This window comes from Plecotus auritus (genome assembly GCF_963455305.1).
Source record: "Plecotus auritus genome assembly, chromosome: 5".
Taxonomy (NCBI): Eukaryota; Metazoa; Chordata; class Mammalia; order Chiroptera; family Vespertilionidae; genus Plecotus; species Plecotus auritus.
The window spans coordinates 180,819,334-180,834,370 of NC_137776.1; the positions used below are offsets into that span (position 1 = coordinate 180,819,334).

Sequence of the window (15,037 nt, forward strand, 5' to 3'; positions counted from 1 at the left end):
GCCCTGACCAGAAATCAAACCGGCGACCTCTTTGTGCTTGGGCCGATGCTCAACACTGATCACACTGGCCGGGCCAGTCTTAATTCTTACAGAGCAAAGTTTGATTAAGGATGACATGAGTGGGCAACGACCTTATCAGTGTGACCTCCTGGCAGAGTTTTTCTGCTGACAAGTATTCTTTCACAAATGTGTTTCAGATGGCTTTATGAATAGCAAAGCTCTTATTTCCGAAAGGGCTGGAGGCAGTGGTGTCTGCCTTCTGAATGCTATGCACACCCACACGGTTAAAAACGCCACCTCGGCTATCATAGCGGCATTTGAGATCCTGAGTCCCTGCATCCAAGCTTGTCCTTACCCCACCGGCCCCTCCCCCTGTCTTACCTCCTGTAAGATTATGGGCATCACAGTGCATGCCAAGCAGTTTCTTTCAGACAAAACCAGGGGTCTCAGAACTAGCGATCTCTTCCTGAGATCCCCAGAGAAATAACCGTTTTTAAGAAGTAGATACGTTGACTGAAAGAAAGCTAATTCATTGGTTTACGTTTCCATCTGGTGTGGGCTGTTGCCCTTAAGTCAAAGGGACACTTAAAAAGAACTGCAACCCAGTAACCATAATTAGAAATTAAATTATTCATCTACTTGCATGTGAAAACCGTCTCGGCTGCCAGCATTTAAGTTGGCTGTTTTCTGGGCTGTTCTCCCGTAGTGTGGGCAAGAAAAAGACACTCCCTGGCCTTTGAATGGCTTTTCCCTCCAAACACCTGTTTGAGTGTGGTTTTCACCATCTCCTTTTCCCTCTTCGTCAGGGAGAGTGAACCACTGAGTTGGTCTAATTGTGCACTTGGGTCTTCACATGGCTTTCTTGTGGGTGATGCCTTTGGTGATGCCTCTGCTCAGAGTTCTGACAGTTCCCTTTAGGGTAATTTTGGCTGACAATTGGGAACTAATGAATGGTACTTGAATCGCAGATTTCTGTCCCTTAATTGACAGACACTTGATTAGTTTTGCTCTTCTGCTTTCCTCCTCTACATAGTCTGCTCGCCTGATGGTTCACACCGTGGCCACCTTTAATTCCATCAAGGTAAGGAAGCAGGGCCAGCTCCTGCCTCCCCGCTCTCCTCTCCGCTTCCTTCTCCTCTTGTCACGCAGCTCCTGTCCTGATCAGTGTGGGAGCTGTAGCACCCGTCCCTCTCCGTGCTCTGAGGGTGTCCTGGGCGAATATTAACTCTGCTTGTGCACCAAGATTCACTTTCCCACTAAACTCACCAGGTCTTACCAGAGCTAGCCTTCCCGCAGGTTCCAGCAGGGCCTGGAGCTCCAAGGACGGCTGTGGCTGTCCCTCTGGCCTCCTCACGGGAGAGGTTGAGCCTCCCTTTCTGGACCCGAGGGTGGCTTGTCTCCGGCATACAAAGTCCGCAGCGCTGCCGCGCTTCTCGGGCCTGGTGGTGGGGCAGCGGGCTCGTGTTCAGGGGCCGTGGACTCTGAGGTTTGTCCACTAGGCAGTCATGTATGAAGCACCTGCTGTGTGGTGGGTACTGGGCCAGGAGCTGACAGTGAGGATGAGTCAGCAGCATCTCCTGCTGTTTCCAAGGTGATTCCAGATCAGGGATGGAGTGTTCACGCCGTCGGACATGGCTAGCTTTGGCAAGGTTCTGGCCGCCTGGATTTTGCTGTAGTTCTGTACAAATGTTTTCAACGAGGAAGGTCGGAGAGAGAACATTCTCTGTGCCCCAGCCTTTCCTTTCACGTGAAACCACCAGCTTTTTGGCCCTTTCCCCAGAGCCTGGGGAGGCCTGACGGGGGCGTTGCCAAAGAGCTGACGCTTCACTGTCCTGCAGGAGCTGAACGAGCGGTGGCGGTCCCTGCAGCAACTGGCCGAGGAGCGCAGCCAGCTCTTGGGCAGCGCGCATGAGGTGCAGAGGTTCCACAGGTGAGCAGCAGCGTAGGGCTGGGAGGGAGGGGACACTGCGACCGTCCCCAGACCTGCTGACATTTCAGAGTCACAGCTGGAGCAGGTTGACACTTGTGCTCTGGCCCCGGGGCCTGTGTCTGACAGGGCGGGTGCTTGGAAATGCTGCTGAGGGAGGGAGTGTGGATCTGCGCTTGGAGCTAGTGTGGTCCCCCTGACAGATGTGCCCGTGCCGGCTCAGAATAGGCTCCTGCTTGGCCTGCAGTCAAGGCAGCTGTCTCAGCACTGACTAACGTGAACTGTGTCTCGCCTGTAGAGATGCTGACGAAACGAAAGAATGGATTGAGGAGAAGAACCAGGCTCTAAACACAGACAATTATGGCCACGATCTGGCCAGCGTCCAAGCCCTGCAGCGCAAGCACGAGGGCTTTGAGAGGGACCTCGCAGCTCTCGGCGACAAGGTGGGAGGGCGCAGAGTCCTCGTCTACATTTTTGCCCGAGGCAGAGCCAGCTCTTAGGTCCCGTGGAGCAGAGCCCTCTGAGTTCTTGCTTTCTCTCACTTCCCTCCCCTAGGTAAACTCCCTTGGGGACACAGCCGAGCGCCTGATCCAGTCCCACCCTGAGTCAGCAGAGGACCTGCAGGAAAAATGCACCGAGCTAAACCAGGCGTGGAGCAGCCTGGGGAAGCGTGCGGACCAGCGCAAGGCCAAGCTGGGTGACTCCCACGACCTGCAGCGCTTCCTGAGTGACTTCCGGTAAAACGCGCAGCATTCACTCGGCTCCGGGGCAGGGGACCTTTCAGCGGTCATTTCATTCAAACTGCTAGCTGCCCAAAAGGCAAAAATACGTCTCCTTGCGCACACATGCACACACAGCTCCCCTCCCCTGCCAAGCGCTATTTCTTCCTTAGAGTTTTCACTTCATATGGATATGGCTTGGTCTCTTCCATTTTCCTTATTTGGAAACATTTCAAGTCTGCTGAGAAATGGGAAGAATAAAACTGCACACCCATGATTCCCTTCACCTGTCCCTGACTTTTGTGACATTAGCTTTATCTCTAAATCTGGGCTTTGGTTTCTCTGAACCACATGCAGTAGGTCGCAGGTACCGGTATTTGCCTCCAGTCCGTCAGCGGGCAGCTCCTGGAGCAGGTCCTTCTCCCACATGCCTGCGTTTTGAAACCCAGCACTAAGACACAGGAGTGGGTTAGGCTCGTGCTCAGCTTCTTCCAGTCGTCTCAGATGTCCGTCTCTCGGCAGGGCTGATTTTTTATCTAGGATCCAGTTGAGAATTACTGTTTGGCAGTCTGGTCTCCGCCATCTAGAGCAGTACCCCTCTGCCCTCGGTCACTGGCCGTTCTGAAAGCCCAGGGCAGTCGTCCCGTGGAATGTCGCATGATCTGGGACCAGTCTTTAAGGCTGCGTAGCCTTCTGCTTGTCTAGTAGTACCATTTAGGACAAGCGTTTCTCTTGTATGTCTGTGCTAACGGCTCTCACACGCTCCTGTCTCGTGTGTGTGTTTGCCAGGGCATGTTCTCTGCTGGGATGGGAACAGGCCCGTGTGCTCTTCGCCTGCAGGGCCTCTGGTAGGAGGTCCCAGTTGTGTTTTGTTTTCTTCGTTGGAGGTAAAAGTCATGAAACAGTCACTTTAGTATATTCAGTGTCATGCAGCCATCCACTCTCTAGTTTTGAAACTTTTAAAAAATATATTTTATTGATTTTTTACAGAGAGGAAGGGAGAGGGATAGAGAGTTAGAAACATCAATGAGAGAGAAACATCGATCAGCTGCCTCCTGCACACCCCCTACTGGGGATGTGCCCGCAACCAAGGTACATGCCCTTGACCGGAATCGAACCTGGGACCCTTGAGTCCACAGGCCGACGCTCTATCCACTGAGCCAAACCAGTTAGGGCTAGTTTTGAAACTTTTCATCACCCTAGAATGGGGTGGGGAACATCCAAGGGCCATATAAGGCCCGAGAAATCATTTGGTTTGGCTCTGCCAAGACATTGGGGGATGAGTTAATTAAATGTTTGACCAAATATAGCAGGCTAGTTTTTTTTAGAGAGAGAGCATGTTTATTATTTTAAACGTATTTACTGATTTCAGAGAGGGGGAAAGAGAAACATCAATGATAATAGAAAATCATTGATTGGCTGCCTCCTGCACGTCCCACACTGGGGATCAAGCCTGCAACCCAAGCATGTGCCCCTGACTGGAATCAAACCCAGGACCCTTCAGTCTGCAGGCCAGTGCTCTATCCACTGAGCAACACCAGCCAGGGCTAGCAGGCTAATTTTTAAGTTGATAATTTTGTGTGGCTCGAGACTGATGTCATAAGCATCCAGTTGGCCCTTGGCAGAGAAAAGCTCCCCCGCCCCTGGCCCGGAAGAACCCCCCGACCCCTGAGTGATCACTCCCCGTTGAATCTGCTTTGTGTTTCTGTGGACCGGCCTTTCTGGGTGTGTGTGTACAAGGAAGCACAGGGCGTGTGGCCTCACACACTGATTTCTGTGGATGTGGATGTGGACGTCCGTGAGAAGCCGGATTAAATGCATGCATAGACCTAGGACTTCAAGGCTCAATCCTAAAGAAAGGCGTTGTCGTTTGAAGCTGTAACCAGAGCTGTTGTCTCTGTTAGAACCTATTACTCCGTAGGATGGAAAGGTTCTTAGTAATGAAGCTATTCATTTTTCCTCAGAGGAATTTTTTATTTTTTAAAATACGTCAATAAGATGAATAAGAGGCTTTGAAATAACTGCTCAGAGATCTAGCCCCACTTGGTAGACTGACTGGATTCACCCCTAATAGCCTTCTGAGACAAGAGTTGCTGGTTCTGTCTTTTCCTGGGCAGCAAGCCTGCTTGCCCAATAACGTAATGACTATTCCTCTGTGGATCTGGTTTCCAGGGACCTTATGTCTTGGATCAATGGAATACGAGGGTTGGTGTCCTCAGACGAGCTAGCCAAGGATGTCACCGGAGCTGAAGCTTTGCTGGAACGACACCAGGTGGGTAGACCTGCCTGCTGAGTAGCAGAAACTTGGTTGCTCTGCTGGGACGGGAAGACCTCATCGTCTCCCCTGCCCCCGTCACCCTTTGTTGTGAGCTGGTGGTTGACATTAGAGTGAGCATCTTCTGCCGGTTACCTAATCCCTTCCCTCCTCTTGGCAGGAACACCGGACAGAAATTGATGCCAGGGCTGGCACTTTCCAGGCATTTGAGCAGTTTGGGCAGCAGCTGTTGGCCCATGGGCACTATGCCAGCCCAGAGATCAAGGAGAAACTAGATATTCTGGATCAGGAGCGTGCGGATCTGGAGAAGGCCTGGGTGCAGCGCAGAATGATGCTGGACCAGTGCCTGGAGCTGCAGGTAAGCGCGCTGGACAGGAGCTTCCTGGGCCACAGAGTTTCAGACAGGTGTTTCCTTGCCAAAGGCTCTGTCTTCTCACCTGTCTCGCCCTTTAGCTGTTTCATCGGGACTGTGAGCAAGCAGAGAACTGGATGGCCGCCCGGGAGGCCTTTTTGAATACAGAAGACAAAGGGGACTCACTGGACAGTGTGGAGGCCCTGATCAAAAAGCATGAGGACTTTGACAAAGCCATCAATGTCCAGGTGAGGCCTTGGTACCTAAGAGTCTGAACTGGATTTTTCCCGATTGACGTCTTTGTTGTTTGGTTGGTTTTTATTCTTTTTTTTTTTTTTTTTTAAATCATTATTGATTTTAGAGAGGGAGGAGGGGGGGAAGAGAGAAACATCATTGTGAGAGAGCTACATTGATCGGTTGCTTCCTGCACGTGCTCCAACCAGGTATCAAACCCGAAACCTGGGTGTTGTGCGCGGATTGGGAATCGAACCGTCGACCTTCTGGGATGACACTCCAACCAACTGAGCCACCCAAACAGGGCCCAATTGACATCTTTTTTTCAATTTTCTTTTTAGAGGGAGAGAGGGGGAGAGTGAAATATTGATATTGGTGGGAGAGACATCCATCGACTACCTCCTGCACGCCCAGTACTGGAGATTGCGTCCCCAACCTGGGCATGTGCCCTGACCGGAAATCAAACTGGCAACTTCTTGGTGCATGGGACGCTCAACCAACTGAGCCACACCGGCTGGGCCCAGTTGACATCTTTGATGGCTTTTTCTCCTTTACTCTGTTAACAACTAGAATAAAAAGTAGTTATTGATTTGATTAATTCAGCTGGAGAGCTCTGGCAGCTTCCTCAAATGACAGTGCTCGACACTGACTACATGAAGGAAGCAGCGTAGCCACCGTTACATCTTCCAGGATCGACGCAGTCCAGGAAATGAGTTACACCAGTAGTTTTCTTAACTTTACACCTACATTCTGAGGTTTTGATCATGGGGAAGCCACAGGGAAAAGGTTATTGAGAGAGGGAAGAAAAATAAAGCTGTGGGGCCCTGGCCATTGTGTCTCGGTTGGTTGGAGCATCGACCATACACCAAAGGGTCCCGGGTTTGATTCCCAATCTGGGCACATGCCTAGGTTGCAGGTTCACTCCCCAGTTGGGGCCCATGTGGGGGGCATCTAGCTGGTGTTTCTCACGTCGGCCTCTCTCTCTCTCTCTCTCTCTCTCTCTCTCTCTCTTTCTCTCTCGTGTGTGCGCGCGCGCACACACACACACACACACACACACACACACACACACTAGAGTCAATAAACATATCCTCAGGTGAGGATTGGGAGGGGTTATGGGTACTAACCCATAACCTCCAGGGAACACATTAACAGAAATCAGAGATAAAACGCTTTGATTTATAAATGACTTTGTTGAAAATCTGACCACCTTTTCCAGTTAAGCCTCGTTTTCTACGTGACATTTACTGGTGTCCTCGCCCCTGCCCCACCCCAGTGTGACCTGGAATCTTGAGTTAAACTCTAGTAATGATTGAAATCAAGCTTTCGTCTGGCTTTTTACACTCCTGCTTCTAAAGTGTCAGTGTATTCTGATCCTGCACCAGCTAGCTCTGGTCACCCAAAATAACCACCCTCTGCGCGAGACCTGCAGTCTAGGGCAGGCAGAGCTGCCTGGCCCACCCTGACCTCACGCCTCCACTTGCCCGCAGGAGGAGAAGATCGCCGCTCTGCAGTCCTTTGCCGACCAGCTCATCGCTGCCGGCCACTATGCCAAAGGCGACATTTCTAGCCGGCGCAATGAGGTTTTGGACAGGTGGGTGCTCCATGGTGCTGACGGATCCCACCACACCTGTGGGAGAGCCCTGGCCGGTCCTGTTTGAGGGGTGCTCACATTGGGTCTCTGTTTCTCTCGCTCAGGTGGCGACGTCTTAAAGCGCAGATGATTGAAAAAAGGTCAAAGCTGGGAGAATCGCAAACCCTCCAGCAGTTCAGCCGGGACGTGGATGAGATCGAGGCTTGGATCAGCGAAAAATTACAGACCGCAAGCGATGAGTCCTATAAGGACCCCACGAACATCCAGGTGAGCTGGACGGGCTGGCTGTTGTCTCCAAAGTAGCTGAGGTCCGTGAGTAGGTTGTGTTAAATACGGCACCTGTGAAAGGGGGGACGCCTGTAAAACAAGCTCCTGTGCCCATGGGGAAGCCATTGACAATTGTCCTGATAAGGTGAGCTGCTGCGAAGTTTCCACTCAGCTGTCAGCTGCTCCGTCTCTGGTGAAATGGTCCGTATCCGCTAAAAAGGCTGTGGAGTCCCCTTCTGTTTGCTGCCCCGAATGCTCAGCTTCCCAGGAGAAGCATGACGGCAAATGAGTTTCTGTTTAATAGCTGATTTGTGTGTTCACAGCCGTGTACTGAACTCTTGTTATTTCAATCTGTTTTTGTAGCTTTCCAAGCTGCTGGTAAGTTTTTTTGTCTCTCAAAGTTTTAGTTACATGAGCTCCAGTATTTGTGTTCTTCTGTGTAGATTCTTGTTATCGTGGTCACACGCAGTCTGCCGGTGTCCCTTCACCCATCTTTTCATTTCTAATCATCCATCACACTCCATTCAAGTGTCCCTGTGGGATGTGGCTTTCTCTGTTGTCATTAGCCTGCAACCCTTCATTCCCCGTTCCCTCTCCCAGTTTATCAGGTAGGCAAGTTCTGTGCAATGTTTGATTTGGGGGGCAGTAGCTGACTGCTTTCTTTCCAGAGGGGCTTCTTTTAGAAAATGAAATAATCAGCTTTTCTGTGTAGACATGGGCTCGGGGCCCTTAGTGGCCTAGGGCAGTGGGTCTAGTGGGGGGTGAGAGTTTTGTGCTGGTCACTGGAGAGGGACAGGGAGGGATCCTCAAAGAGGCAGATGATCTCCCAAACCTAAGAGGAGCCAGTGGGAGGGGCTGAGAAAAAGGTGGGCATTGCCCAAGGAATGGTGAAAGGGACGTTTCCATCCAATGCAGCTCAGAAGTTGCTTATGTGGGTGGAAGAAATGAAGAAATAGAATAGATGGGATTCGAAACCAAAGCGTGATCAGAACAAGAAGAGGGAAATGGGGCTTGGTCAGGCTTTGGGGCACTTGAGTCCTTTTTGCTCTTGTTCCGAGGCACCGGCACCTGGTACACGGCAGGCCCACTTGGTGTCAGTGCTGTCTCAGCCAGCCCGGTGGCTCTGTCCTTCGGCAGGTGCTGCCCCTGAAATGAAACATTGGATGCAGAGTTCTTCCCACCTGTACTGCTTCTCTCTTAGTTCCTTCCCCCAAATAACATTCTCCATGCGGCGCTGCATTTCTCACCCAGAATTGTGCCACAGCTACGTCCTCGCACTTGTCTCTTGTGTCCTGTGCCTCCTGGTCCTTCGTGGTTTAAAATGAAAACATTGTGAGGCCCAGGATCAGGAGCCCATCAGCATCAGGACCACCTCTCCCAGCCCTCTCTCTTCTTAGCAAGGAGAAGTTCCTAGCTGGACGCCAGCCTGGATTTTCACAGTATCCAGGAGTTTTGGTAATGACAGCTACCCAATGAGAAGCCAGCAAAGCCGCGGTCTGCAGCAGCTGTAGACTTCTCTGCCACAGAGGGTCGGCCGGCCCTCCATACGCATTGCTTCGTAGTGACGCTGCCGTAGATGATGAGAGAGCTGTATGTGTGTCCTTGTCAGAGTTCTGTCCGCTAAGGAGAACGTCGTGGATGAAATTGGATGTTCAAGTAGATTCAGGACTTCAATTGCCCATTGAGATCTTCAGCAAACTGTTAGAAAGTGTATAATTCCAGGACTTCACTCCCAAATAGCCAGTCCTGCTGATTTCAGATCAACTCGGCTCACTGTTCCTGAGCTGGTGCAGTTCCTTTCGCTGCCCCAGCCCTTGTGCTGAGCTTCCAACAGACCAGCCCCTAAGACAGCCAGAGTCTTCGGTTGCCTTCTCTAAAAACGTTGGCACTTGCCCCCAGATCTTTAAGTTTGCTGCCACTCCCTTCCTTCTGAGAACCCCCTCCCCCTGGGAAGATGTAAGTGCAGGACCAGGTTTTGAAAGGTGGTTTTGGTGTTTTCAGAGCAAGCACCAGAAGCACCAGGCCTTCGAGGCAGAGCTGCACGCCAATGCCGACCGGATCCGTGGCGTCATCGACACCGGCAACTCCCTGATTGAGCGCGGGGCCTGTGCCGGCAGCGAGGATGCTGTGAAGGTAGGGCCCCAGCTCCACGCGGGCTCAGGGACAAGAGGGGCTGCGTACAGATGGGGACACGAGTGGGATTGGCTGCTCTGAGTGTCTCCCATTCTCCGCTCGAGTGTGTCAAGTCGGCTTTAGCAGAGCAGGTTCCTTGCGGATCTCGCCATCTCTGAGGGCTCCTTCTCTTCCCCAGGCCCGGCTGGCTGCCTTAGCCGACCAGTGGCAGTTCCTGGTGCAGAAGTCAGCCGAAAAGAGCCAGAAACTGAAAGAGGCCAACAAGCAGCAGAACTTTAACACCGGAATCAAGGACTTTGACTTCTGGCTCTCGGAGGTAATGCCGAGACGTTTTCCCTTCCCGTCATCGGAGGTGTCTAGTCATTTGGGGTAACAGTTCAGTCACAACAATAAAGCCATGGGAAGTAGGGCTGTCCCATCCCCTTCTTAGCAGAAATCTTCGCTATCGGACGTGAGCCGTGCAGGACTCAGAAGTAGTGGGAAGGGGTGCTTGGAGTAGAGGAAGCTTATTTTTGCTGGGCCTTGGCCTGGAGACCACTCCTCCATAGGGAGCGCAGAGAGAAACCAGAACAGCAGTGAGCAGGAAGCCCGATTAGCAGTGTGCCCGCAGGAGAGGTGGAGAGTACAGAAAGTGTGACAGTGCAGATGTTTAGAGCCCACCGCTCTGTCCGTGTCTAGTCTGTACCTGTTACTTGAATGTTTGTGTGGCTGTATTTTCATATACAGTTGCGCTCACAATGTAATGTTTACTAGTATGTATTGGGAGTGTTATCCCCAGGTCTTCAGTAATTCCTCCCAAACCTTTGAAGAGCTACCCAAGTCCAAGTTGTGCCATCATGTACTCATTCCCATGTGGTTGGACATTCAGGTCTCCCCGGTTTGGGGTGCTCTGCGTTGTGCTGCAGTGAGCACCCCTGTGTAGTAATCTCCGCCCACACTGCTAAGCCTTTCCCTTGCGGAGTTTCCTTGAAGCGGGATTGCTCTGCATTTTGCCATCACACCACTTTACGGCTCAGTGACCCTGCCTTAAGCTGTCGCATTTAACTTCACAGGCACTTGAGGTTTTGATTGACAGAAAGGGAGAGCATCTTGGGCCGTGTGGGCTGATACAGGCTGAGCGTAACAGTAACTTGTGACTGAGAGGTGTGCTGCCCTCCAGACTAAGACCCGAAGAGCAGCTGGGCAGCCCGGGTTTCCCAGAATTCAGTGTGCGCCATCCGGGCTTTCCTTTCTTGTCTCACTGTCAGGTGGAGGCCCTTCTGGCGTCTGAGGATTACGGCAAAGACCTGGCTTCTGTAAACAACTTGCTGAAAAAACATCAGCTGCTGGAGGCGGATATATCTGCCCACGAGGTGAGCAGAGGGGCGGCCAGGCCAGAGTTGGACACAGTTGTGCATTTGGGACAGGGGAGGGGTGTCTGTCACTCCAAGCCGAGGGTCTCCAACATTGTAGCCTTGGGACCTCTTTATACTCTGTGCGTTATTGAGGGGCCCTGGAGAGTGTGTAGGCTTTATTTATCGATATTCATCATTATTAAAAGTAAATAAATTTTAAAAGTTAAATTTTACTAATGCATATCAATGGGTTACATACTATATGACTTCATTTATGTAACATTCTCGAAATGACAAGTTAGAGGCGGAGAACAAATTAGTGGTTGCCAGGGGTGAGGAACGGGGAGGTGTGCAGCTGTAAAGGTACAAGAAGTTCATTTGTGCTAACAGGACAATGCCTGTGCCTTGATTTTGGTGGCGATTACACACATCTACACATAAGATAAAATTGCATGGAACGACACGCACAGATGAATGCATGTCAATAAGGGTGGAATCTGAGTAAGTCGGTGGATCGATTACACCAGTGGTTGGCAAACTGCAGCTCGCGAGGCACATGCGGCTCTTTGGCCCCTTGAGTGTGGCTCTTGCACAAAATACCACGTGCGGGCGCACACGTACAGTGCGATTGAAACTTCGTGGCCCATGCGCAGAAGTCGGTTTTCGGCTCTCCAAAGAAATTTCAATCGTCGTGCTGTGGATATTTGGCTCTGTTGACTAATGAGTTTGCCGACCACTGGATTGCACCAATGCAGGGGAATGGCTGGTTTAGTTCCTGTGCTGTGGGAGACGCTGCAGTGGGGAGAGGATACGTAAACAGCTGTTTTTGCAACTTGGGGAATCTATAAATTTATTGATTAATTTAAAATAACCCATTACAAGTTAACATTTTTATGAATTACAACTAAATTTTTCTAAAAACAAAGCGAGAGTGGCATTGGCTATATTTTTGCCAATCTCTTTAATGTCCAGCTTCATAGAAGATGGCTGGCTTCTCACAGCTGCTTCTGATCTCAGATAGTTGTGGTCTGAAAATACAGCCTCACACAGGTAGTTCGAGAAGCGAGCCATCTTTTAACTCCGGTAATTAGTGTGGATATTTGCTACTGCACCAGACTCAGTAAGTGGTCGTTTCTAAAGGTTAGTTGCAAAATGGACTCTGAAGCTTTATTGGCTTTTATACTGTTTTCTATTAAAATGCACTGGTCCAGCCCTAACCGGTTTGGCTCAGTGGATAGAGCGTCGGCCTGCGGACTGAAAGGTCCCAGGTTCGATTCCAGTCAAGGGCATGTACCTTGGTTGCGGGCACATCCCCAGTAGGAGGTGTGCAGGAGGCAGCCGATCGATGTTTCTCTCTCATCAATGTTTCTAACTCCCTATCCCTCTCCCTTCCTCTCTGTAAAAAAGCAATAAAATATATTTTTAAAAAAAATAAAATGCACTGGTCCATGTTGGACTTTGAATGGATCTTTTTAAAAAATATATATTTTTATTGAATTTTTACAGAGAGGAAGGGGGAGAGAGCGAGTTGGAAACACCAATGAGAGAGAAATATAGATCAGCTGCCTCCAGCACGCCCCCTACTGGGGCTCAAGCCTGCAACCAAGGTACATGCTTTGACTGGAATTGAACCCGAGACCCTTTAGTCTGAGGGACAACGTTCTATCCACTGATCCAAACCGGTTAGGGCAGTGGTTGGCAAACTCATTAGTCAACAGAGCCAAATATCAACAGTACAATGATTGGGATTTCTTTTGAGAGCCAAATTTTTTAAACTTCTAACGCCACTTCTTCAAAATAGACTCGCCCAGGCCGTGGTATTTTGTGGAAGAGCCACACTCAAGGGGCCAAAGAGCCGCATGTGGCTCCCGAGCCGCGGTTTGCTGACCATTGGGTTAGGGCATTGAATGGATCTTTCACCTGTGCATGAGTTACAGAGTCATTTGGAAAAATACTGGTTCGCTGAGTTATGTAGATCTTCTAAATGTGGACACATTTCATTATATCACCGCATTAGTTAACATCACATCCAGTCTCAACACAAAAGTCGTTACCTTCTGGAAAGCTGACAAGCTCATAGAAGTAGACAAAAATTTTCCAAAATTCTGATTTTTCTCATGAAAACTTTAATTTTACCATTAGCAACAAACTCAGTTGTCCTTTAAGTGACAGATTCGCTTTTTTTATTCTCAACACAGTATTTGTGAGATCCCGCAGTCTGAGCAGACATCGTGTGCTGGTTACCCTTCCAAGTAAGATGGTGGTCTGCGGAGACGTGGCTCGTTGGCCTGCACCACGTGCTTTTCCGCAGGACAGTCTTTGACCTTGAGTGCCTGTTGTGCTCTCCCTGTCACTCGGGCTTTTAAGTGACATGTACTCAAAGATAGGGAGTACAGTTGATGGCTTCTGCTGCTTTTTAAAATATTTTTTTATTATACGTTCATTTTAAAGAGGCATCTTATAATACATACAAAACATTTTCTAATGATAAAAGTTTGACTATATCATAAAAGACATATAAAAGTCAGCCAGAAATCCCAAAACATTACTCCATAGTATCATATCCAAGTGTGCAAAAATGGGTAATATTACTTGGATGAATTTTGAATTCGGTCAACTGCTAAGTCACAGGATACAAGACCTGGGTTGAACTTTTTCTTAAATAGTTTGCATGGGCAGACACTGGTTTGCTGGGCAGTTTCCTGTCTTGTCACGACCCTGGGAAGCAGGAGCGGAGGGGTACTAAGCAGTGCCCATGTCCTCCTTGCACTGCGCTGCGCCTGCTGCCGATGACAATGGCCCAGAAGCAGGCGGGCAGTCCTCACGAGATGGGGAGGAAATCCCCACAGCAGTGGCTGGCAGAAAACAGCCAGTGTGCTGTTCCGCAGGGCAAAGGAAAGGCAGAGATGCCAAAGAAATTCCTGAACCAAGAAGAAACGATACCGTAACTCTAAGTAATGAAACACTCCTCTGAGAGGAGAAAACCAAAACCACCCGTTTTTAAATTCTCAATGGAAACACAATAAAACCACAAATTGGAGCCATGGAGGTAACATTTTTGCTGCTTTTTAAAGGGTGTCTGCGAGGCAGCCCTGTTTCTGGGGAGTGCAGGGCAGTGAAGAGTTGTTTCTGTGTGCAGTTTGCCTGGCCTGAGGAAGGCATCAGCACCCCCACGCCATTGCTGTCGCACCATCAGTGCAAACGAACACAGTTGGGTTGTTATGAACATAGTTTTGCCCTTGTAGGACCCCAGGGGGCCGCATACCACACTTGGAGGATATCCACACTCCACACCAAATAGATCTTAAACCAGCCTTCGTCAGTGGGGACGACCTGAGCTGTTCCTTTCAAGCAGGTATTCCCGGGGACCCAGATTTCTGACCCCTTCATGATGTCCCCTCCCCCAGGATCGCCTGAAGGACCTGAACAGCCAGGCAGACAGCCTGATGACCAGCAGTGCCTTCGACACCTCCCAAGTGAAGGACAAGCGCGACACCATCAACAGTCGTTTCCAGAAGATCAAGAGCATGGCCGCCTCCCGGCGAGCCAAGCTGAATGAGTCCCATCGCCTGCACCAGTTCTTCCGGGACATGGATGATGAGGAGTCCTGGATCAAGTACGTACTCCTGGGACTTGGTGCTCTGGGCCTCTAGGACACCCCTGGAGCCTTGAATGGCAGAGGAACCACGGGTTTGAGTGAGTCAGGGGGTCCAGGCTGTCTGGCTATGAGATTCGGTCTCTCCTGGACTGTGTGGTGAGACAGGGAAGTGGCAGAAAGGGCCTGGCCTCCCAGCCACGCTGTGCTGGGTCCCGGCTCCACTGCTCACTGGGGAACGCCTCGGTTTCTTCCCATGTCCAGGCCAGCAATGGCCTCCAAATGGTAGTAACACGTGATGGTTACACTAGACCTTGGTTAGACCCTGCCCTGAGATCGCTGGGGTACATCAGTTCTTGAAGGAAGGAGATTGTTTTTTTGGGGGGGTTTTTTTTTGTTTTTGTTTTGTTTTTTTATTGATTTCAGAGAGGAAGGGAGAATAGAAACATCAATGATGAGAGAGAATCACTGATTGGCTGCCTCCTGCACGCCCCCTACTGGGGATCGAGCCTACAACTCAGGCATGTGCCCTTGGCAGGAATCGAACCTGGGACCCTACAGTCCGCAGGCCGACGCTCTATCCACTGAGCCAAACCAACCAGGGCTG

At 50.4% G+C, this 15,037-nt stretch overlaps 1 protein-coding gene across 11 annotated transcripts in view; it reads left to right on the forward strand.

Annotated features, from left to right (window-relative positions):
- Positions 1-15,037, forward strand: part of SPTAN1 (spectrin alpha, non-erythrocytic 1) — a 61,703-nt gene that overhangs the window by 34,427 nt on the left and 12,239 nt on the right. For 10 of the 11 annotated variants that reach the window (XR_013960693.1, XR_013960694.1, XM_080670197.1 and 7 more), the window contains 14 exons: positions 1,034-1,081; positions 1,839-1,930; positions 2,226-2,370; positions 2,483-2,664; positions 4,819-4,918; positions 5,082-5,279; positions 5,375-5,521; positions 6,998-7,101; positions 7,206-7,368; positions 7,732-7,746; positions 9,370-9,501; positions 9,680-9,817; positions 10,749-10,853; positions 14,243-14,451. Coding sequence is in view for 9 of the 11 variants with exons in the window: in XM_080670197.1 (XP_080526323.1) it covers positions 1,034-1,081; positions 1,839-1,930; positions 2,226-2,370; positions 2,483-2,664; positions 4,819-4,918; positions 5,082-5,279; positions 5,375-5,521; positions 6,998-7,101; positions 7,206-7,368; positions 7,732-7,746; positions 9,370-9,501; positions 9,680-9,817; positions 10,749-10,853; positions 14,243-14,451 (1,778 nt within the window). In the remaining 2 variants the exon portion in view is untranslated. The remainder of the gene's footprint in view (positions 1-1,033; positions 1,082-1,838; positions 1,931-2,225; positions 2,371-2,482; positions 2,665-4,818; positions 4,919-5,081; positions 5,280-5,374; positions 5,522-6,997; positions 7,102-7,205; positions 7,369-7,731; positions 7,747-9,369; positions 9,502-9,679; positions 9,818-10,748; positions 10,854-14,242; positions 14,452-15,037) is intronic. The other variant, XM_080670202.1, reaches the window with a different exon arrangement.